This window comes from Bemisia tabaci, chromosome 4 (genome assembly GCF_918797505.1).
Source record: "Bemisia tabaci chromosome 4, PGI_BMITA_v3".
Classification (NCBI taxonomy): domain Eukaryota; kingdom Metazoa; phylum Arthropoda; class Insecta; order Hemiptera; family Aleyrodidae; genus Bemisia; species Bemisia tabaci.
In genome coordinates, this window is record NC_092796.1 from 37308841 (window position 1) to 37331050 (window position 22210).

Sequence of the window (22210 nt, forward strand, 5' to 3'; positions counted from 1 at the left end):
ACAAAGTAGATGTAAAGAGAAAATGCGGAGCCATCCTATTGGTGGAGGCGGGTGGTTGCAATTAACAAAAGAGGCAAGTTATAGACTAACGAAAAGCAACCCACTGGAGATTCTTTAGTCCGTCGCTTGGCTGACATAAGTGCGTATAAATACATTTAAAGATTAGACTGGGAAATTATAATTTATATAGACGACAGGGTTCATCTGGTGACGATTCCAGCAAGTTGGCAACACTGTTAATACTCCATTTAAATCCATTGAATATATCGATTCTAGAAGAGGCCGCTTATCTCACCAAGAATCGATTGTTTTACATACATTTAAACGGAGGAAAAACTGTGTTGCCAACTTTCAAGAATCGTCACTGGCGCAATGTAGTTACGTTTTTATGTCAGGAGGGTGACAAGTTATTCTATAATTTTCTCCGTCAGTGTATAAAAATCTACCATTTAAACGAATAAGATCGGTCAATTTTCTTTTTGTCTCTTTTGTCCATCGTTTTGTCTATCAATCAATGATCAGCCAGTCGCTGAAAATCAGCTCAGCGTTTCGGAGGAAACTCAGGATAACAGGCGCGTTACACCGGGAAGTATAGAAGCGGGGGTTAAAAATCTCAATAATTGTATAACTTCAGGCTTGAGCGTTCCAAAACTAACAAAAAGACTGATCAAAACATTGGAGATTTTCTGAGTGCGAGTCAACGATTCGGTTCGAGGTCGAGTATGCACTGAAGTTTTTTCTTTTCTCGGGCACCGGTCGGACGTTTTTGGTCACAGGGTCAGTGGCTGCTCCCGACAAGTAGTGTAAGACGTAATAATCGACTATCGATATTAGCCCATTTGAAGCTATGGTAAAGAATCGATTATCATGGTGTTCGTGCGGAACGCCCTAATAATCGATCTTTTTTCGTGGGTTTGAATGGTATATCAATCGATACATCGCAAAGCACGCCCGACTCCGGACGTGGGCCTTGAGCCCTGGGTCGCCCGCGGTTGCAGTCAGTCCGATCCTGATTGATGGCGATCGGTTTTCTTTTTTCAGACGCGTCCTCAAACAACCTGTATCGGTTACTTAGACGTATTTAAATCAAAAGGAATTATATCCATCGCGACATGAGCCCTATCATCCGTGTATTCTTACGGATCTCTAGGCTCATGGCAGAATGGATTTAGTTCCTTTTGATTCAAATACGTCCACTCGATATGCATTTTGCCTCGCTGAGAAAGAACGCTACGCTACGTGAAAACGCTGCATAGACATTTCGAATGTTGCAAAATTTCTTCTTGGAAAATACTTATTTTGGAAGAAAGTTATGAATATTTTTCCTTGAAAATTTCAGAATTTTTAGATCGAATCACGAACGAAATCCTCTGAAAAATCGGAGGAGAAGTACTCAAAAATTTTCCTGAAAATTCGTGATTTGTCGAATGAAAGTTGGCGACGCCTGATGATACGGCGGTCTTACTTAGCAGGACGTTGTATGAACGTTTGCATGTTGCATGCCGATTTTTTGGACGAGACATTGATGTTAGTAAGAAGTCATGGATATTTTTGACAATTGACATTTTTTTTTGGATTCTTACAAACTCTGGATTGAAGCAAAAATAAAATTTCCTTTTTTAAAGGATATTCCTCCCAAAATTTGTTTTATTAAATTCGGATAATTTTTGCAACATCCAAATTTCTACTAGTTGTTTCTCCTCAGAGTGGTAGCATGGCTAGAATGCAACAAATCTCATTTGACAGCGCACGCGGTAGCGTTACAGTTAAGAAAACTATTGAGAGATGGTAAATATACGGAAAGTAAAATATGCAGGCAAATTTGGTTTTGACTATTTTTGTGAGCATTTAACGACAGCTTTCAACGAGAGACTCCTAGAAAATTGATGTCATTGCCATCTCTCTCGAAATCAAATTTGATTTTTTACAGGTATTTTTTGATAAATTCGAATGAATTTCAGAGAGTTTGTTAAGATAATTTGAGGTTTGCTTATCCTATTCAAGCAAAAGCCTTCTTTCAACAACTGTTGTCCTTTCCATTGAGTTGAACTTGAATAACATCCACTACCCTCTGAAAAAAACCAAAACCTCCCGAACTGTCATACCTTTTTTAAAACAAGAGGATCTGATTTCCCAATTTTTTCATTATTGGCAACCAATATTAAATTCAAAGCCTCAAGAAACCCAAAGTATTGCAAGAAACACAGGAAGAAACATTCTGAAAAGTCTCAAGACACGCAGTGTGATTTATCTCAGCCCTCAACAAGTTTATAACGGTGCTACACGACCGAGAGACTGAGCGCTCCTTCATATCGGAGATTATGCAATCTGAGCTACCTTGAAGTTCGAATAGTTGTATCACCTTATTGAACCCTAGCAAAAAGATTAGGAGACAGAAGGGAAATGTTGAGGAGTTTAGAGACATACCTCTTTTATATTAAAGAAATCTTTTAAATATACCTAATGACAAGTGTTTCCTGCGATTAGCAATGCAATACGCGGCAGAAAAATCTTGTAACAACATTTCCTTGTACTTTTTCGTAGATAGAAGTGTCAACATCAACTGCATTGCTCTGTGCTCTAATTAGAGGTTTAATGTTTACGATCTCAAGTTACTGTGGGAGCATGTTGAGCTACTGTTGGTCTCTGAAGTGTAATGGTTGTAGCGCTGGTTCTTAGACTCGAAAGTCTCGAGTATTACGATATATTTGGTGGGGAAGTGTAAAGGACATTTATTATTTGTTTGGGACCGTTTGCGCCAAAAGGAGAAGTATTGCAGATAGGGGCCGTTTTTGGGCCCACCATGTAGCCGGATTTCCTTAATTCTGAGACTTTTTGATCAATGGATGTCTGTATTTCAGGTAAAACATCATGCTTTGGTCATTTTAGGTCTCTATTTGGATCTATTACTGGACTAAGCCTGGACTAAGCTGGACTAAGTCTGAGGGTTGATTTATTTTGGCTAAAAATGCAAAACATTTGCCAAATCCAAAAATCTGCAATAGACGCATGTTTCGCCAAAATCGGTTTAATGACCCATGTTCAGGCCGGTATATAAGACCCAATTTTAGACCTAAAATGATCAAATCATGATGTATCCCACGAGATATAGACCCTCACTGAGAAAAAAATCATAGAGTTTAGGGAACTCAGTATGGCCCCAAAAATGGTCTTTCACCCCTCTGTCGCGTATTTCGCAACCTTCCCTCGAAATTCGCCCTGAGACAGTTTTTCGTCCATCCTTTTCTCTCTCCTTTCTTTTGTCTCTCTCTTAGTTTCTCATGACAAGCATTTTAAGGCCTTAAGCCAATGCTTATACAATCAGACACACCATCTTATTTCTTTAATATATATCCGTTTTATCGATGTAACGGTTGACTTATGCAATGCAGCCTAAAAGTTGCTCTGCGTGCTCTCTGCTGCGTGCTCGTGCGGGCTCTCAGGCCCTGCGTGCCTCAATAACTCGGCGATGTACTTTACTTCGCGTTTACCACCTCAGCTATGACTATGTGTCTACTCTTAAGCTCTCACAAGCCACTTTAACGTATTTTTACCAAGTGCAGATTTTCCATCTATTGTAATCCGGCGACGTAAATGAAGAATTCATCTTATTTATCCGACGATCCAAGTGTTATTCCTCCAAAACCGTTTAATCGAAGATATAAACTTATCTTTTGCTCTCCCACGAACTTCACTATCTCTAGAGCGCGTTTGAGGACTTATTTAGATGTTTTCAGTCCGTCTAAAACTATCCGTAACGTAATATGGTACCAAAACCAGTGTTAGTGACGTGATAGATCCTTCAAACGTGACACCCTCCATTTCAAAAAATGACGATTTCCGTCAAGTCACCTAACTTGGAACAGACACCTAACTTGGAACAGTTGGGGGAATTTTTCGTCTGCCGCTCGTGGCAGCACTGCTTCTCTCTGTTTGTTTACCTTTGTGTGCAGATCTCACCGGCTATAGGTTAAGGCAGCGAATGAAGCAGCAGAATCCTCGTTCAATCCTGTTCCAAGTTAGGTGGGTTCCTCCAAAACTTGGGAGGCTCCGGTTCCGACAAGTGGCACTTTCGAGAAAAAACAACTTCATGGAATGAAAAGTTTTATTCTAACCCATATGCTAACGTGCCAGGGAAAAACGCCGTTTAAGCTTTCAAATGTTGCCAAATTTCCTCTCAGAAAATACGTATCATTGAGGAAAGATATGAATACTTTATCTTGAAATGTTTTGGTACTTTAGATCAAATTACGAACAAAATTTTCCGAAAAATCGGAGGGAAAGTATTCACAAATTTTTCCAAAAATTCGTGATTCGTCAAAGGAACTTTGGCAACGTCAGAAGGCTAATACAGCGTTCCTTTGTAGCACGGCCGTATAGACCACGCTTCTGAAGTTTCGTCACTATAATATATACCCTTTAAACCATACAGGGTGATCCAGAGTTAAACGGTCATACTGTAGGAGCGTGTTCCATGGGTCAAAATAAGAATTGTTTGTTGTATAAACTTTTTTTTCCTACAGTGTCCCCGGTTAGAGCTACGCCCCCCCCCCCCCCCCCCCTCTTAAAAAAATCCGAAGATAAACCGTTTTTCCTGAATTTTTGCAACGGTTGTGAACCAAATCTCATGAAAATTTGTTCTCCTCTGTACTTTCAAGCCCTGAATTCATAAATTATCTGGAAAAAAATCGAAATCTCAATTCAAAGAGGGAGATTGGGGTTGTTCCGGCTCCTGCAGTCTAGCCGTTTAACCCTACATCACCCTGTAGAGTATGATAAGATAATGTGCTCACCCTCAGGAAGCGCTGATGTCGCTTCTTGGCCTCGAACCACTTGAAGATGAGGAAGGCGGGGCTGAGGAGGAACATGACGGCGGCGATGACGATCATGATGATGCCGGCCGTAGCGCCCGTCGGCCGTATCCGGGTCGTCGTCGAGAACGGCACGCGCTCCGTCTGGACGAAACCGTCGCCGCCGGTCACCGTGCCCGGCACCGCCGGCGGAGGACCCAGGGTGACCGACACGTTGGTCATCGCCGGCTTCTGGAGGTTCTGGATCCCGCGGTGGAGGAGTAGGGCGCTCACCGCGCACCACGCCATCAGCTGCACACTCACCACGATCCGCCCCGCCCATTGTTTCCCGCTTGTCCCGCTCATTTTTATCACATCCACCGAACAACAATCCCGAAATCCACCCTTCACCGAAGGTGTGCGATGAGCGTCGTAAAAAATTGGAATTAAGGTGAAATGATTGTCCCAGTCCGCTTTAAACTACGCACTAATTTGCTTCTTCTGAACACTTATACACTTCAGCTACGCACTTAGACGTTATAACTCTCTTTGACATTAGGTTCATATACTTCAGCTGTGCATTTAGACACCCTGGCCTCGATTTTTGTCCGTTTAAGCTAGCTTGATCCACTTGACAGTTTTTGAGCGTCTTTAAAAGTCCAAGAGAACGTGGATGTTGGTAAAAGTGTGGACAAAATTGGCAAAATAGAACGAATTTGAAAAGAGTATCCCGGTGCGCTTTCAACTACGCACTTATTTGCTTCTTCTGAACACTTATACACTTCAGCGACGTACTTATACGTTTTAACGCTCTTTGAAAAATACTTCAGCTGCACACTTTGACGCTTCAGCTTTGATTTTTGCCCGTTTGAGCTTGCTTGAGCCACTTGAAAATTTGTAAGCTGTTTTCAAGAGTCAAAGAAAGCGTGGACGTTGATGAAAGTGTGCCAAATAGAACGACTTTAAAACGAATATTCCAGTGCGCTTTATTAGGCCACCTTCGCAACTTATTTGCTTCGAAGAAACGCTTAATATGCTTAAGCTATAAACTTTCGCATTCCAGCTATGCGCTTAAACCTTTGCTCACTTTAACTAACCTTTTCTGTACATTTATACGCCTTAGCTATGTTATTGTCTGCTTAAGCTATGGAATTTAATGCCTCAAGCAAAAATTCACGCACTGTGTTTCCGTCATAAATACATGCGCTTTAATGGTAGACTGATCTAATGAACTCGCGATGAATACACGCTTCACTTTCCACGAGGCTCTTCCTGCCTCCACAGTTAATTATGAAAGGTGGTCGAACCAAAGTCTAGACGTTCACGGTGACCGATCGCGAGTATCTTTTTGGACGGTGAAAGTCCACCGCTGTCCGGCACGCACCAGCGAGTCTTTTTCGTGAACTCTAGAGGGTATAAACGAGAACTTTGGCACTTCCGTTGTCGCAGACAAGCGAATCAAGATCAGGGCCAACTCGAATGGTTCAGTCTCTGACGAAAAGCTTCCACTAGACTGGCGGAGTGGCTGAACACGGTGCAAAACAATCGGCCGTCGTAAACAAGCGCGCGAAACAGGTACAAGTGCCTTCTCGAACGGCCGATACACGCTTCCGTTTGCAACGCAACGCAACGCAACGGAAAGTTCTTTCGTCGACTGTGAATGACTGGCAGGCTGCAGTGAGATCGGCGGTCGTAAACAAGCGAGTAAATAAGCCTAAGTGTCTACTTCGGCGGTGATAACGAGCTTATACTGACAGCCGGCAGGTGAGTCAAGTTCGTAGTTGACTTTGGGGGTAGAATCTTATCCAGGACGCGTCACTCGGGCGAAACTTCTTCATGCTGGCTCGACGATGCAGGTTTTCTGGTGGCTAGACCATCCTTGGTACCAAAATGACGTAGACTGCCACTTGAAAGTGTTGGCTCTCGAGATGTAGTCGCAACTCGACGAGATACTTCAGTCTGTTTCGTAAGAGTCGGAGTTTTAGTGGAGCGATATCCGGAGGATCGAAGCAAACTCGTTGGATTCACCGTTGGACTAGGCACTGAGAAACGGAATTGGGAAAAATGAGGATTTTCACAGAGTAATTATGCGGGTGAAAAAGTTGTGATCAGGTTGAAAACCAGGAATGAGAGCGTTTATTGATCAGTCACAGAGTAGAACGGGGTTGAGAAGAATATTTGCGCGCGCACTAGGAGTGAAAATTTAGCGGCGAAATTTGAAAATCAGTTTCTGTTGATCCGTCACTGTGGAACGCGGGAAAAATAAAAATTGACCGGAACTGACACTGATGGTGAAAACTTTGCGCTAAAAAAACGGAGCTTAAAAGTAAAAAACCTATCTATCAGTCATCAAAAAGAGCGGAAATAATGAAAATTTACTCAAGCTAACATTAGTAGAGAATCTATTACAGTAAAGTTATGCCGCTCCATATAAATTTTAAATTATTTTCTACCGATATGTCACTGAGGAGCGCAAAAACGAGTATTTGCCAAACTCGGAGATGAGCTTCAAATGATATCATTCGAGTCACAGGGACGCTGATAACGTACAAGCGACCTACTGAGTGACGTCACGACAAAAATGCATCAAAGGTCACAAAAATCCGAAAATCCGGTGTGCGCGAGTCCCGGTTGGTGGGGTAGCGGAGGATGCTTGCGAAGACTCGGAGATGAGTTTCAAATAATGATATCATTCGAGTCACAGGGACGCTGATAACATACAAGCGACCTACTGAATGACGTCACGACAAAAATGCATCAAAGGTCACAAAAAATTCCGAAAATCCGGCGTGCGCGAGTCCCGGTTGGTAGGGTAGCGGAGGATGCTTGCGGAGACTGGGCACTAGATACATCGGAAACAACCGTCCTCGGTATCTGTTGACGGTAGGATGGTTTGGTCCGCGGAGGAGATCGCGGGTGGTTAGGATTTGAACTGCGCCTGCGCCGAGGCTGGAGAGTGAGCGAGGAACCGACGGAGACTGAATGGGTGAGCGAACGAGTGAGCAGTTGAGCACCGTCGCGGCGTCGTCGAAATCGCCGCGAAGGTGATACGTCGGGCTAGTACATCACGGTCCAAGTCGATGGTTTTTCATTTTATTATCCCACCTGAAGCACAAGGCGTCGAGGCCCGAAGCGGCGCGGCGCACAGTGGATCGAGTCAATCAGAGAGATCGGACATGATTTTTCTTACTGTACTTGCAAATTTTGATGTTTATTTCTTCACATTTTAAATTTTAAAAGGTGGTTCTAGAAGACAATTTCACGAGGAAACCGATGGATTCACTTTCAGAACCTCGAAAGTTTGTAAAAACGGAGTTGTAAGCTTTTAAAGTTTCTAATTTTTGTCTGACCTCTCCTATTGACTCGATCCACTGTGCGGCGCTGCGGATCTCGAGTACCTACCTGTCAACTCTACTCCCACCGCTAGGCACCTCCGCCTCGCACAATAAATTTCTGAAATTTCATCGGAGGCCCCGGTGAAAAGATTCTGGGAATCGATTTTCTAGGCTTTAGTAAGAATTCTCAAAGGTTGAACTATTTTCGTCAGAGCTATATCCATTGAGAGAAACTTCTGGATGCCCAAAAAACCAGAATGATGAAACATGCTTGGCTGAAGCTGAACAGCGTTATACAGGGTGTCCAGATGTTAACGTATTTAAGTTTCAGTGTCGATTTTACGGCTCAAGATATGACTATTTTATCCTACAAACATATGCCCGAAAACGCTTCAGTAGTGAGCAATGCGCTTCCACAGTTGCCATGTTTTTCTTTCAAATTGATTTGCTTCCTCGTTATTTTGTTGTAAGTAGCTGAAAGTTTGTGTTCGGGAGCATTTTTTAGCGTACCGTTCATTTTCCGTGTTTTCAAGGACACACGTCTGCGGGGAATGAAGTTACGAGCATTCCCGAATTTTAAAATTGCAATAAAATTTTTGGTAGATGATATTTGGAAAAATGGATTACGGGAAGTGGAAGAGCGCTAAAAATCATGACCACCGTGTACTGCTCAAAATTTTCCAGAAACGCATCATTTCGACGCAAGAGCTTTGGGACAGTTTCAGAATTTCGAAGCTCTTTGCTGGGTAGGCCATTTTCACTGCAGGGACTGTAAGAAAAATTCCCTACGGAGCAAGGGGCCTCAAAAATCCGGAGAGCCGTCGCAATAGCATCGGTGATAGCTTGTCATAGTTGCCCTTTGCGAAACGTCTTTCAAATTAAAATGCGCCATCGACGTGAATGGGCGAATTTAGAAACCTGCTGATAACTCTCGAAAGAGTGAACAGCAATTAATTCCGGGACACTCATCTTAACTTGTCGCGTCGAAAAGGATGTAGATGGCGGGGGCGGGGGGGGGGGGTTACTTCATAATCTTCAAGTGCCATCGAACTGCATGTTGTATTATAAACTCATTTAGTCGTGACGTCTTGACAGCATTGCTTCCTACAACCAATTCTTTTTTCACAAAATCCTTTTCTTTCCAATTTGTTTTTGGTTCCAAGCAATTGTGGCCTGTCTCTGTCGCTCATTTTACACCCCTGTATATTTTTATACTAACCCTGATAAAAATTGGCGATAGGAGCTTGTTTCAAGATACCATAGGAGTTTTTATAGCCGACTGAAGAAGGCGATAGAAAATCATATAGCTGGCTGTAGAAAGCGGAAAATACCATACGGCCGGGCTACACGAAGCGATGAAATATTATACAGCCGGGCTATAGTTCTTATCGCCGGGCTTTACACTTTATCGCCTGGCTGTTGCTTTTTCGCCATCGGCTATAAAAGGCTATAAGAACTTGTGTAGAAATTCTTGTGCTTTGTAAATCCTTAAGTTTGTACGGAATCACCTTAATATTTACAAAACGCACATTATATTTTCCTTTACTACATATTTTTTTTCATCAATTAAAATGAGAATAATCCATACAGAATGTGCAAACATTTCAAAGTCATGAGTTGAAAAACGCCGACTCCGCGAGATTAAATATTAGAGCCTAACACAAAGCGGAGCGGCGGCGCACTAGCGCCTACAAACATAACAGGGATACTTCACGCATTGCGCAATGCGTGAAGTATTCCAGTTAGGTTTGTAGGCGCCAATGCGCGTTCAGTGTTGGCTGCCCGCCCGCCGCGCCGCAGCGTACCGCGGCACTTGAAGCACCTATTTCACACCAGAGGTATTGCACAGTATCATACAAAATCGAAGGCGCTTCAACATATTAGGAATGGCAGGCATCCTTCAAAAGTACGGAGCTTTCCTCGCAAATTAAATCAAGATACTGCGGCCGAAAAAGAGAGCGGTAGCCCAAAATCTCATGAAGTCCTAGCATCCGTAATTAGTAACGTTTAGCATACACTTTATCACCAGGCTGTTGCTTTATCGCCATTGGCTGTAAAAGGCTATAAGAAATTATGTTGCCGGCTATAGAGGCTAATGGAAATCTTACAGCCGGTTTAAGTCTATGGTATTTTGGAACACAGATTCTACTGCCAATTTTTACCGGGGAAACCCTAAGGCGTCCGTCTCACAGGATCTTCAAAGAGACCCGTCGATGGAATTATCGACCGTGTCGAAGATCTTTGAAGGTAACCGATGTGTTTATGGGACACGCCATAGATCAGGTATTGAGATTGTGGCACGGATCTTTAATTAAAAAAGTTGTGAAATAAACGGTTTTTTTTTTAAAAAAAAGTTTTTTGAGTATTAAATTTTAGCACAGTTTTACGTGCGTGCCTTCAAAATATCCGTTATTAAAATACATCTTGATGCCTATTTGGATTTTGGAAACATAAGGATATAACACAAAGGTGTCAAAAGATATAGCAAGTGACGTGGATAACCTTCAAAGGGAACCAAACATCGCTCTTGCGGCCCTCGATAAGCCATCAATCGAATAAATTTCAGCAGCATCCTCTGAGTTACACACGACGATGACTAAACGAGTCCATAACCAATTTGGAATGTCCCTTTCATTTTATGAAACCATCGTGAGATTGTTTCGTTTTCTTTGACTAGCTAGATGAGTACATAAAGAAAATTTGTTCTCATTCAAGAGTGGGAGGTTTCTTCTTTTACAGTACCCTTAAGTAAAATTTCACGGGGAACACAATGTCATTAGCTCAGCTTAAAATCAATTTCCAAGCTTAAAGAAAGCGTTTAAAGTCGAGGTCTCAACAGAGGAACATCATGTCAACTTAAAAGAATAGGAAAGTGCACTTCCCCATTCATCGACAAGCAAACTGTCTGGGCAGATGGGGGAGGGGAGTCTAAAGCAGGATTGCCATGACTATTAGATAAAAAAATACTTCATTGATACTGGAAGTTCTTATACACAGTCGCAACCCCGCTAATGTTTTCAGCTCTATTCATGCAAGAAAAGTTCGAATTGAATACGTAGGTAGATTCGCATTTATATCGGCGCGGTGGTTCTTCACCACCTTCGAGAGGTTTTTAATGTGCTTGGAACTCGGTTTTTAAAAAAGGAAATGAAAGGAAAGGAGGAATGTAATTGCAGTAGTAGTAATACTATTTTATTTTAAAGTGGTACCTCAGCAAATAAGGCCACTAGACCTCTGCAGTGGAGGGTCTTATTTTTGCAAGAAAGGGAAAGTAAAAAAAATAGGGGGAAAAGGGAACAAAATGAAAAGAAAAAAGGAGGAAGATCAGTAAAAAAAGTAAAGTAGGAAAAAGAAGAAAATGTAGAGAGAAACTTATAAGAAGAAACAAAAAGTATTGGTTGAATGAGCTTTTATTTTACGAAAGTGCCTTAACATCGGAGGCGTATTACACGTCTGGAAAATATAAAAAAAGGGGATAAAGGAACAAAGTTGAGAGGTAGCAGTAAAAAATAAGTACGTAGGAGGATTTGGAGTAAAATAGAGATAGGAGAATAATAATAGAGTAGAAATAAAATAGGAAAAATGGGGAAAAGGGTGAAAATAATGGAAATAAGGACATGAAAAAGAAAGAGAGAGAATTAAAAGAAGGCATGATGTTAATGGAGGAGAATAAGTAGAAGAGGAAGAAAGAAAAGAGGAAAAGCAGAAGAGGGAAAATTAGAAACAAAATAGTGAAATACAGGAGCTTTTCGCGAAACCTCACTTCGAACAAATTAACTAAATCGAGCACCTCCAACCCTTGCGGGTACAGCGTTGTGTGTAATTACACGTAGTTTGCCCACCTAAAGGTACGAGGCAAAGAGTAATTACAATTAACGAGCAGTAAAGAGTAAGTACGAGTAATCCGGTAGGCGTGGATCCATGCACATGCATCGGGGGGTTCAGGTCAGCGTATAACCGGAGTAACTCCATAGAGCAACTGGGTCGAGGTCACGTGGAAACTCGACGCAAAAACTCTATATTTCGAAACTAAGTTACCAGTCTCGACGATACTGCAAGTCAGAGAAGAGTGCATTACATTTTTAAGCCAATACGTGTGTGATCGTATGCCATGTGGGCGTAGCTAGGGAGCTGAAGGGTGTGACTAAAGGTTGGTGGGTCCCTTCCAGAAAATCTGTGATTCTGTGTAGACGCTCAATATCGGACGATCCCCGTGAAGGGTAATCGGAACCGGACCCTTACCCCTACCTACAAATGGACTACATTTTGCAATTTGGAACTCTAAATTCTAGCCCGGTTTAAAAACAACGTATGTGCCATTAGATTCCCTATGCACACAGGTGTTTTTTCAGATGAGCCAGCGTTTATAGTTCCAAATTACAAAATGCAGTCCTAATCATTTTTTGCTATTCGGTTTGGCGAAATGACAGCATCCTTTTTTACATAAAGAAAAGAAAAGAAGAAAAATAATAATCATTATAAAAGCGTACGGGCTTTGTTGAGGACAAATACTATTTTAGTCAAGAGAAATGAACGATTTCTTTCCAAATTGAGGAGGGTGAGGTGTATTAAGAGCTTCTTTCACTTGCCAGCTATATTTACTCTGATTCATCTCCATTAATTCAAATCATGGAAGCACTTCAGAAAAAATCTACACCGGCACATATAGAATGTTTCAACTCATCTCGAGGGTGAAATATTGTTTTACTAAACTGAGTTGTGCTACTGTACATGCATTTTGCCAGTAAAATTGGGAAATCATATACGTTTAATTCAATTTGCGATGTCACAGATTTCCCATCGCATTTCAGTTTTTCGAGAGACAAATGGTCATAGTTTATGTTCAAAATTCCGAGAGATTTATTAGTTTGTTCTCTGAAAATTTTGCACTTAAACGTCAAAAGCATTCGTTTAAGAGGGGTGGCAGATAACTTAACGAAGAATGACTTGTTAAAATAAAAATAGGTTAACGGAAACTCTACAAATGCCTTAGAAACCTAAACATATTTTGTGATTTTGAGGACTGGTAACGTTCAATGTAATACTTCGAAACATTGATTGCATGTCACAGAAAATTGACATCGTTACGGTAATACAAATAAATATTGGTAATTGTTTAGGTACTCAGTCGGCACGAAAGACAACGCTGGATAAGGTCTAAAGAATAAATAAGTAAAACTCCACTGTTAGTATCGCATGACGGCATGGAACGTACACTAAAAGAAAGAATCATTACACACAACGCTTGGATGCAACTATTCGAGCTCTACGGATGTCCGTGTTGCATACACACGAAAGTGAAGGCGTTTTGACTTTTTAGGCACTCACCGCTTCACCCGAGCGTTAGCGCGCGCGGCAGGCTGTACTGCGACGATCCAAAATGACAGAGCGTCTTCAATTTTCCGTTTTTAATACAAAGACATCTCTTAAACACGAATAGTTGCTTTAAAAACCATGCTTTGCACATCGGAATATCAGATCTGAAGTAAAAAAGACACATTCTGCGCCTGTACGCAACTCTCCTGAGAGAACTTTCCAAGAAGAGAAACAGAAAACTGTTTTACGTTGCTGAGTATATCAAAGTCATCGAGTTAGAGCGACAGTTAACTTGATTTATAAAAAGAAACGAATCAACGGTGAATTAGTATGCACATGAAACCGCAGCTAGAACATACACCGTAACCTGCTGTATGTATACCCTTCTTCATATGGATTCTGCCTTTCTCTCTTAGTCAGGAAATGCCATACATTGAATGCAACTGTACCAGCAATGTCTTTTCTGTCGCTCATATTTTTGACTTAAAAAGTAGCGTGAAATTTCAGCTATAGTGGCGACAGGAGCGATTTTTCCCCAAGTGCCAAGTGAAGGACTAAAGAGACCAAACAGTCAAACTGCGGCGGACTGTACTTCTACATTCGCCCGACAGATGGTGCTAGTTGTTTATGATCATTTTGAGGTTATGTCCTATGTCGATAAGTCAATGACAACTGATAACAACTATCTGTGTGAAAAGTTTCTGTGTTTTCCTTGAATTTATTTTGTCCCGCTCTGATCGAAAACTCGCAAGAAATTTTATATCATTCTATTAGCTTGTAAAGTGTGCCTCCAATTCGTTCTCTTTTATCTCAATCTTAAATTGAATGTTACAGTGTTTCCTCTCAAACCAGCTATAAGATCTGTCAGTTAAGCATCTAAACTTTTATTAGCTATCGTGCCTTATCTTATTTTTCTTACCGTCTACTGATTACTTTGGGTCAAGTACCATATTCGAATGAGCAATCCAGCTGGACATCTGAAAAGTGTGCGCGTCTTGTACAAGACGATTCTAAGACTCCATCGTGGGCTTCCTGAAGAACTGCAAAGCCTCGGACATCAGTATGTCCGTGATGAATTTAAAAGGCATAAGACGTGTAATCCTGCCGAAGCCGCTGTTTTCATGCAAGAGTGGAGGGTTTGTATGGGTTTTATATTGTTAATTACTTTACAAGTTATCACTGTTGATAAGCCACATTATGATCCCACTTATCAGAGAACTGCAGTCTGATTTTTGAAATTTTGTGTTTGTCAGGTGGACATGGATGACAAAGGTAAAGTGGCAGACCATGATTGGTCGGCTGCGTCTTATCGCTGCCTTGTATTGCCTTTGTCAGTTGGAATGGACTACAAACTAAGGGCACCTCTTGAGTTTCCAACAGTATGTTGTCCATTCCACCCAACAATGCCGACCAATCACGCTCCACTATTTAATCTATGTCATCCATGTCCACCCGACAAACACAAAATTTCAACAATCAGGCTGCTGTGGTCAGTATAATTTTGCATATAGTCATGATAAGTTGTCAGTTCAGTTGCCATTACAAACAGTATGATATAGGACTGACGTAGAATGAGATACATAGTGAGTTCATTGAGCTTAGGGGAAGAATCATCATGCAGAATTTTAGTCTAATTAGCGCTCATCATTCATTTATTATGTACAAAATTAATGCACTATGGACAAATTAAGAAAACATTAATACTTAGTTTACATAATATAAGGAATCTGTTTATGTGTCTTCACAAGTGAATTTTAAATGAGAGAATGATCTTGTTTTCACTTTTCATCTGTTTTTTCCCCTCCTTGCTAATTCATCTGCGTTCTCATTTTCAGAACTATGCAGTCACTCTAGCAGAACAGCTTGGGGTCAGAGGCCCGAAGACGGCTTCTAAGTTTGGTCGAGATTTAGAGGAACAAGCATTGGACAAGTTTCGTGATGATCAGATCGCTCAGTTGTATGAATTAATGTTAGCAGCCAAAAATATAGAATCGGAGGAAGATAAGAAAAGTTGATGTAAGTAAATGGAAGTATTAAAGAAATTAAACCTCTCCATGCCTCAAAATTTAATCGCTCACTTTGCAATTCTGAACCTTTGAGCAAATGCAGGCCCTGAATATGTATTTCTTTGGTATAAATTTCTTTATGTCGTGCAGGAAAGCTGTCAAGATGAATTCAGTCTTTGTGGCTAATGTGCTTCCAACTGGGCATCACGGCAGTTGACTATGGCTGCATCCCAGCCTTCTGTCAGTGGCTGTGCGCAATTAGTGAAAACATTTTTTTGTATGCTGCCTTTACTTTTGCCTAAAACTATTCAACCAAGAAATTTTTATCCGTCAAACTAAATGTCAACTGTACTACAAATGTACGCACAGTGCACCAGCTCTCCAATGAAATTATAAGGTGTAGCCATGAATTGAGGTGTGATTTCAAGTTAGTCTGATATTTTTGTGTCATTCATGCTTTCTCAAAGTTTAAAGCAAGCATGTTATGTCTTTCTTAAAAAATCTCAATTGCTTTTTAGTACCACTTAAAGCACATTTTTGTTAACATGCTATATATTTTAGAGTCAACAAAAAGCACACGTGCAAACTAGTAATGTGATAAGAATGGCAACCCTATTACAGCTGTTGGATCAAAATTTTTTGTATGTAAGTAAATATCCTGAGCCTACTTTGAATGTTGGAACAAATCATAATCTCCTTTTTCAGGAGTTTGAGTGAGAGTTATCCCCTGCCTTTCAAAAAAAAAAAGAAAAAAGGCAGGCACCTATACTTAATATTCTTATCGCAGTTTTCTATGTTTCAGGTACCTACACACCATGTCTTTAAATGGTTTTGACAGTTATGATGAATATTTTAGCGCTTGTTGCAAATTCCTAGGGGATAACGAGTGGATCTTTAACTATCCTGTGACGGAAATATTGGTTCAAGACATTCCGTCGCTCGTCCCGGATTCTTGGATTCATGCTCTGTCTAGTTTAAGTGAGGAGGAATTCAAAACGTTCCCAGTGTATCTAGTCAAGGTAAAGTATATTTATTGAAGACGTAAATTGGTTTTGCATCGAAACATGTTTTAATGTAAAATTTCGTCCCCTATTTTTTTAAATTATCCTCTCGTACACTGTAAAGTATTATCGATAGATAGAATATGCGCAAAAATCAGAAACTATCAACGCTTTCAGAAATATTTTGATTGCATACCATCAACAGGCTTATATGTAGTTTCATAATTATTGATATAGGAATGAAATTTCTCTCTATTTTTAGAAATTTATTAGTGGTCTCATCAATATTTCCTCGCTGGATTTTATGCTGGTCTCTGCCTTTGAAGCACCAGTCACCCAGCAAGTAGCTTGGAGTAAACTTTGCCTCTTAAACCAGTAGAGATTTGTGCCTTTAAAAGAAGCTAACCGAATCAAAATTTAAGGAAGTTCTCATTTATTCTGATGAATCCAAATGAACTGTTAGTGGTTCAGTTAGTTCTCAATGATATTCTCATATATTTACTCTCTATTTGATTTGTTTTATTTGTCAACAGGAAGATTGGCCAGCATCTCTCATTGCATTTTGTCAATGGAGCAAAAAGTTAAAACTGAAACCTGAAATTTTCAATCCATCAGAAAAATTAGAGCTACCGGAAATTATCAAAGCAGGTGTGACACCTAAAAAAACTCATGAAGTTGACAATTTGGTCCCTTTCATTCATTCTCTCTGCTCAGATCACAGTATTAATAGGATAGTCGACATAGGCTCTGGTTTGGTAAGTGAAAAAATATTACTTTTAAGTTTCCTTTTATTGTATCTACCATCAGGTACTGAAAAAGCTCAACAACTCTGAAGTCTTGCTCTTAAACTCTTCGCCGTAAAAATATCAACCACCAGTGTATATTTTCTTTAAATCCAAAGAATGCTGAGTCAAAATTATAAGCGACAATTTGCCTCGTTAGTGATGTTAAAGCATTGACATAAATTTTCTCTGAAGGTAGCTTTGTCTCGTTGGAGTTTTGAGAGTAAATGCACTTTTGCAAGTACAAAGCCTAAAGGTCCCCTCAAAAATGTTTGGAATTTTTGACACCTTAAGATGCAAATTTAGGCTGTTTCATCTTTAAGTAAATCCCCTCATTGGCTAACTTTTCATAGATTCATGGAGTAGAATTTTAAAATATCGTTGAAAATTAAAAATAAGTCGCTAAATTTCAGTTTTAAGCTATTATTGCATGAAAAGTAAAAATTTTCCACTATTAAGAATTCAAATTTTTATGGTAGTGAAGCTTTAAAATGAAGATTTTAGTAGGTACTGGGATTTTTCAAGTAAGTACAAGACCAAAAACAGTTTTCCTGAAAATGACAATAAATTGCAAAAATGGTGAGTGTTTTAATTTAAGAAGGGTCTTAGTAGTGGTACCATGGGATTTTGCTCCAATGCTCCAGTGCTCCTCCAGCGCACTTGAGAATTTAAAACTATTCACAAGGGCCTGCTTTGTTACTGCCGCCCAATATCCTTGACCTAATAAATGACATCTTTCAAATATTTTTTCCTTCTTGAAACTATAAAATGATTTTACTCTTGTTATATAATTCTTGACGGTGCTTTGACATCAAAAACTTGGAACCTCTGTTCAAATTTTCTCAGGTTTTTAGGTTTGTTTGTAGTTTTAGTGTCTGTGAAGATTTTATTTGATTTTTGTTTTGTTTTCAGGGATACTTGGATTTATTTTTATACGTCAAATATGGCCACACAATTTTGGGAGTGGAATCAGGGAAAAAACTTGTCGAAACATCAACTTCCAGGTTTCAAAAAGTGAAAGCTGCTCTACCCCTAAACCATGTTGGTGAGATAAAGTACATTGAGAGCTATGTTAATCCGGACTCAATCAATTCCTTAAGCCACAAGATAACTACTTTTTTCTCTGAGAGCTCTAATGAAAACGATTTTATCAGCAAATCAAAGGAAAAATCCCAAATAAATTTTACGGATGTCGCTCCGGAAAAATCTATAGCAAGCATTTCAAATCAAAATTTTACTGAAAAACTTTCGTTGAGTGACTCTGTCAAGCACACTGGCAAAAAACAAGTAGAATATTCAGATTGTGCCAAAACAAATGGAGTCTGTCTAGTCGGACTACATACCTGCGGAGATTTATGCATTGATAGCCTTAATTTGTTCATGAGTACAGATTGCTGTAAACTTTGTGTCTTACTAGCCTGTTGCTATCACAAAATGACAGGGCAAACTCCAAATGGCACAAATAACATTGCCTCCAGTATACCTCCGTCAAACTCTTTCAGATATTTTCCCTTATCATCCACATTGAAGCAGTCAGCATCTAACTATCCATCTGCAAGTTCTTTTCTGCAAATCCCATTTTTACGTTTGGCGGCTAATGAGACTGCAGATCGGTGGTTCCATATGTCAGCAGAGAAACGTGCAAGTCAGTTGTTTCACACCATGGCCAGGGCTGTGATCCAGTTATATCTCCATCAAAGTGAGTCTTTGGTCAGTGGATTCTGGCAAAATATATTTTTTGAAATGTCATTATTCATAAAGAGGTACTATCTCGTTTTGTAACTGATTTGAATTTAATGAAGTGTTTCCCAATCAAGCAAAATGACTGTCAGTATTAAAATTGCAGGAATGTCTGAGCCCTCAAAAAATGCATTTAAATAGAAGGCTCAGCAACAGAAGACTTTTGGGGCTTAATATGTACCTCTGCCACTATGGCTACTTTTTTTCTACTATGGCTGGAGTCGGATATAGGGGATGCGACCGTATAATCGCTGGATACCCGGCCCAACTTTAGTAGTTAGTTTTCCAATAAAAACTAAAGTATGACAGAAAATCACAATGTCACAGATTAAAATACGGATTCACCCTTCAATGTTGAATGCAGTTTTTGTGAATTTAAGTACAGGAAACTGTATTCAACGGAGATTTCATATTCTCCTCTTCTTCTTGAAGGAAATCTGCATACTTCAAATGAACGTACTTATGCTAAAAGGAACTTGGTGCAAATTTATCAAATCAAAAAGTGCTATGCTCATTTGATTTTCCTGCTTTGAAGTTCCTTTTAATTTAATTTCTTTTGTTCTTAGCTCGTTTTAATACAAATACCTCCACATTTTTATCTTAGAGATCCTTATAGGATAGGTCCCCAACTGTAACCTGTTCACTGTATTCCTGTTTGTGTTTGTTTTAGATCACCTCACCACAAAGAAAACCAAACGTCGATGTGTCACAAAAATCCCAACAAACGATTTCAAAGCATATGTAACAAGTTTTCTATCTCGCTACCATATTTCCACCAAATCTGGAGAAACCTTTCATCCAAACTCAACTGTAATTGCAGCCATTATGGACCTCTGGGAAAAATTTAAGCCAAAAGAGAAGGTTATCTCAATTTTGTTATGTCTTCAAGCAAATATTCAGTTTGTTGCAGAGAGTTTAATTGTTGCTGATAGGGTAAAATACTTATTGGAGAGAAATGCCAAAGAAGTCAGTGTAGTCAGGGTCATGGATGATTCAGTTTCCCCCAGAGCACTAGCATTATGTGTTCATAAATAAAAAATAATTACCTTCATCAAAAGTTTGTAATTTTTTTCTTTTATTGGTTATTTTACATTTTTGAAGTCCTTAAAACTGATGATTACTATGAAAAACAATCAGATATCAACAATTAAATCTTTGTAATGAAACAATATAATGAAAAGGGTTGGGGAGTTGATTATAATTGAATTGAATTTTTCCCATCTCTAGATCGAAAACTATTCTAAGCACAGCTCTTTCTCCCTTTTCAGCGGCCATCTTCGCAACCGAAAACTCTCTTCAGCTGATACATCCACTGGCCCCCTCCTATACATAATACATGTATTTTTCTCTATGTCTACTGGATTTCACTCTCTACTAAATGATTTCTGGTCCTTTGATTTGAAAGAGGGAGAGGGCAGGAAGAGAGTGAGAGTACTGTATGTTTTTTAAAGCAAAGCTAGAAAAATCATTGCTTCTAACAATGGGTGCAACAAATAATCAAAAGTTTTCACTACTATGATAGACAAGAGAATTTAAAATCTATACAGTAAGTAGGACTGTCGTGTTCAGTGCAAATCTTATTTACACACAGATTTGGAAATTTGAATCAAACATTGGGTCTCATTATGAGGGAACCATGACTTCTTTAAATTCTGTACTTCTAGGGAATATTTTCAAGATCTTACATTTCTCCTTGCTACTCTAAAGATAACTCAAAGTTTTAATAAATAAAAAGTATTTTGTAGTCAAGTATCCTATAGTTTTTTGTGTTGTTTTCATGATCACAGATACATATTAAAATATTATTTCTTTTTAAAATTAAAAGCCTTTTTGAGGCAGGTAAAGTCAACAGAAAAAAGGTGAGACTAACAATTTTTTACTGGGAATTTCTCATTTTGTATTCAAACAGATTGGTTTGTTCTTTTTCCATCATCGTTTAATATGATATCAAATTTTTTTCGACATCGTTTAATTAGGATGATACCCACTAGTACAAGTTGTGGGCTTCATTTGATAATATTGAAATCAAAAGACGAATTTAACTCTCTAAGAGCCATGGAATGTAACAGTAATTGTTTTATCGAATCATCTCTCTTTCAATAGGCAGTGCAAATGTTCTTATCATGTCGTTGCTTCTCTGATGTAAGAGCGTATTTCCACTTTTACTGAAGCTCTGTAAAGCATGGAGAATGGATAATCGGACTAATCTTTAAAAGCAGTTATGCCCTAACATCAGTGGAACAATGTTATTATCTTTTCATTTCACATTAATAACTCGTAAGTTATTTCATTCCTTGTTGCAGTTGTACTAAATCTTTTACTAATTTTAAAACAAATTGAAAAATGCTCAGAGCGTTTATCATCATTTTAAAATTCAAAGAATTAGGAGAAGAGAAACCTGGACCTCCTCTCAATATGACCTTTTGCAACTTGGTCCAAATTTTTTGCACTATTTAAGGACTTAGAGATACAACCAAGTATCAAAACTCCAAAAATGTATTACATTTTACTGTTCGTCAAGATAAATTAATTACTTCACAATAAAACTATCAGTCTTTTCCAGCAGGCACTGCGAAAGTACCCATCCTAATTTCACCTAAGGTGATACTTAAAATTTGTGGATTGATCCTTCTTGTTTGTTTTCTGTCGATAATTTTTCCTCTTCTTTCCTGTAAACAGAATAAATCAGCACACAGGTAAAAATTCAGTTCATAGTAATTCATTCAAGAATATTGACTGCTGACTATTTGAGAAAATAAGAAATATGCTCAATTTTTTTTCATGACCATTGTAAAATATGTTGAGAATAGCTAACAAGTTGCCTAAAAAATCAAATTAAATAAATTTAAGTTATGTATATTGGTTCTTTTCTATTTTTTTTTTCCCCAATCTCAGAAGAAATTATGTAATTTATCCGCAAGACCTTAATTAAGTTGACACCTATCTGTTTCCCAAAGACTCCATTTTTATTAAAAAAAAAATTAATATGGCTCACAACTAGATTGAAATCTTGATCTATTCTCGAAAAAAAAATAAACTAAACCTCAGTTACTATACCCATGTAAGTCGTACTTTACGTAAAACAACAGAAAGAATGAAAAAATGATTGGATGAGAGCGGAGATGGCACCCTTTTGGTTCGCACGAAATACTTATTCTTCATTTTTAAATCAATCCTATCTAGTAGCAAAAAAATTAATTGAGCTATGAACAGTCTGAAAAATAATTCTGACTGAATTTT

The 22210-nt window shown here is 39.1% G+C and overlaps 4 protein-coding genes across 5 annotated transcripts in view; 2 read left to right on the forward strand and 2 right to left on the reverse strand.

Moving 5' to 3' along the window:
- The window catches only part of LOC109031559 (uncharacterized), a 33589-nt gene extending 25770 nt beyond the window's left edge, over positions 1-7819 (reverse strand). The window contains exon 1 of the mRNA XM_019043140.2: positions 4794-7819. Coding sequence (XP_018898685.2) covers positions 4794-5156 — 363 coding nt within the window. The 5' untranslated portion in view covers positions 5157-7819. The remainder of the gene's footprint in view (positions 1-4793) is intronic.
- Positions 7820-14086: 6267 nt separating this feature from the next.
- Sdhaf3 (Succinate dehydrogenase assembly factor 3) lies at positions 14087-16467 on the forward strand. Its single transcript, XM_019043134.2, has 3 exons — positions 14087-14577; positions 15277-15457; positions 16250-16467. Exons 1-2 carry the CDS (start codon positions 14398-14400, stop codon positions 15454-15456), a joined length of 360 nt encoding a protein of 119 aa, XP_018898679.1. The 5' UTR covers positions 14087-14397; the 3' UTR covers position 15457; positions 16250-16467.
- Positions 16263-21829, forward strand: LOC109031554 (probable methyltransferase-like protein 25). Of its 2 annotated transcripts, none has more exons than XM_019043131.2 (4): positions 16263-16466; positions 16982-17203; positions 18143-18929; positions 19641-21829. In XM_019043131.2, exons 1-4 carry the CDS (start codon positions 16263-16265, stop codon positions 20003-20005), a joined length of 1578 nt encoding a protein of 525 aa, XP_018898676.2. In that variant the 3' UTR covers positions 20006-21829. The 2 variants fall into 2 exon arrangements, with proteins under 2 accessions (XP_018898676.2, XP_018898677.2); XM_019043132.2 differs by having other exon boundaries at positions 18143-18275.
- LOC109031553 (nose resistant to fluoxetine protein 6) overlaps positions 20024-22210 on the reverse strand; it is a 39582-nt gene continuing 37395 nt past the window's right edge. Inside the window, 1 exon segment of the mRNA XM_019043130.2 lies at positions 20024-21639. Within this exon segment, the coding sequence (XP_018898675.2) occupies positions 21579-21639 (61 nt within the window). The 3' untranslated portion in view covers positions 20024-21578.

What these genes read in the sequence shown, in the direction of transcription:
- Sdhaf3 (XM_019043134.2), top strand. Translation starts at nt 14,398, where the DNA reads ATGAGCAATCCAGCTGGACATCTGAAAAGTGTGCGCGTCTTGTACAAG. An exon ending in TTTTCATGCAAGAGTGGAGG is followed by an intron (nt 14,578 to 15,276) that starts GTTTGTATGGGT and finishes TCTCATTTTCAG; the next exon opens with AACTATGCAGTCACTCTAGC.
- LOC109031554 (XM_019043131.2), top strand. Translation starts at nt 16,263, where the DNA reads ATGTCTTTAAATGGTTTTGACAGTTATGATGAATATTTTAGCGCTTGT. An exon ending in TCCCAGTGTATCTAGTCAAG is followed by an intron (nt 16,467 to 16,981) that starts GTAAAGTATATT and finishes ATTTGTCAACAG; the next exon opens with GAAGATTGGCCAGCATCTCT. An exon ending in TCGACATAGGCTCTGGTTTG is followed by an intron (nt 17,204 to 18,142) that starts GTAAGTGAAAAA and finishes TTTTGTTTTCAG; the next exon opens with GGATACTTGGATTTATTTTT.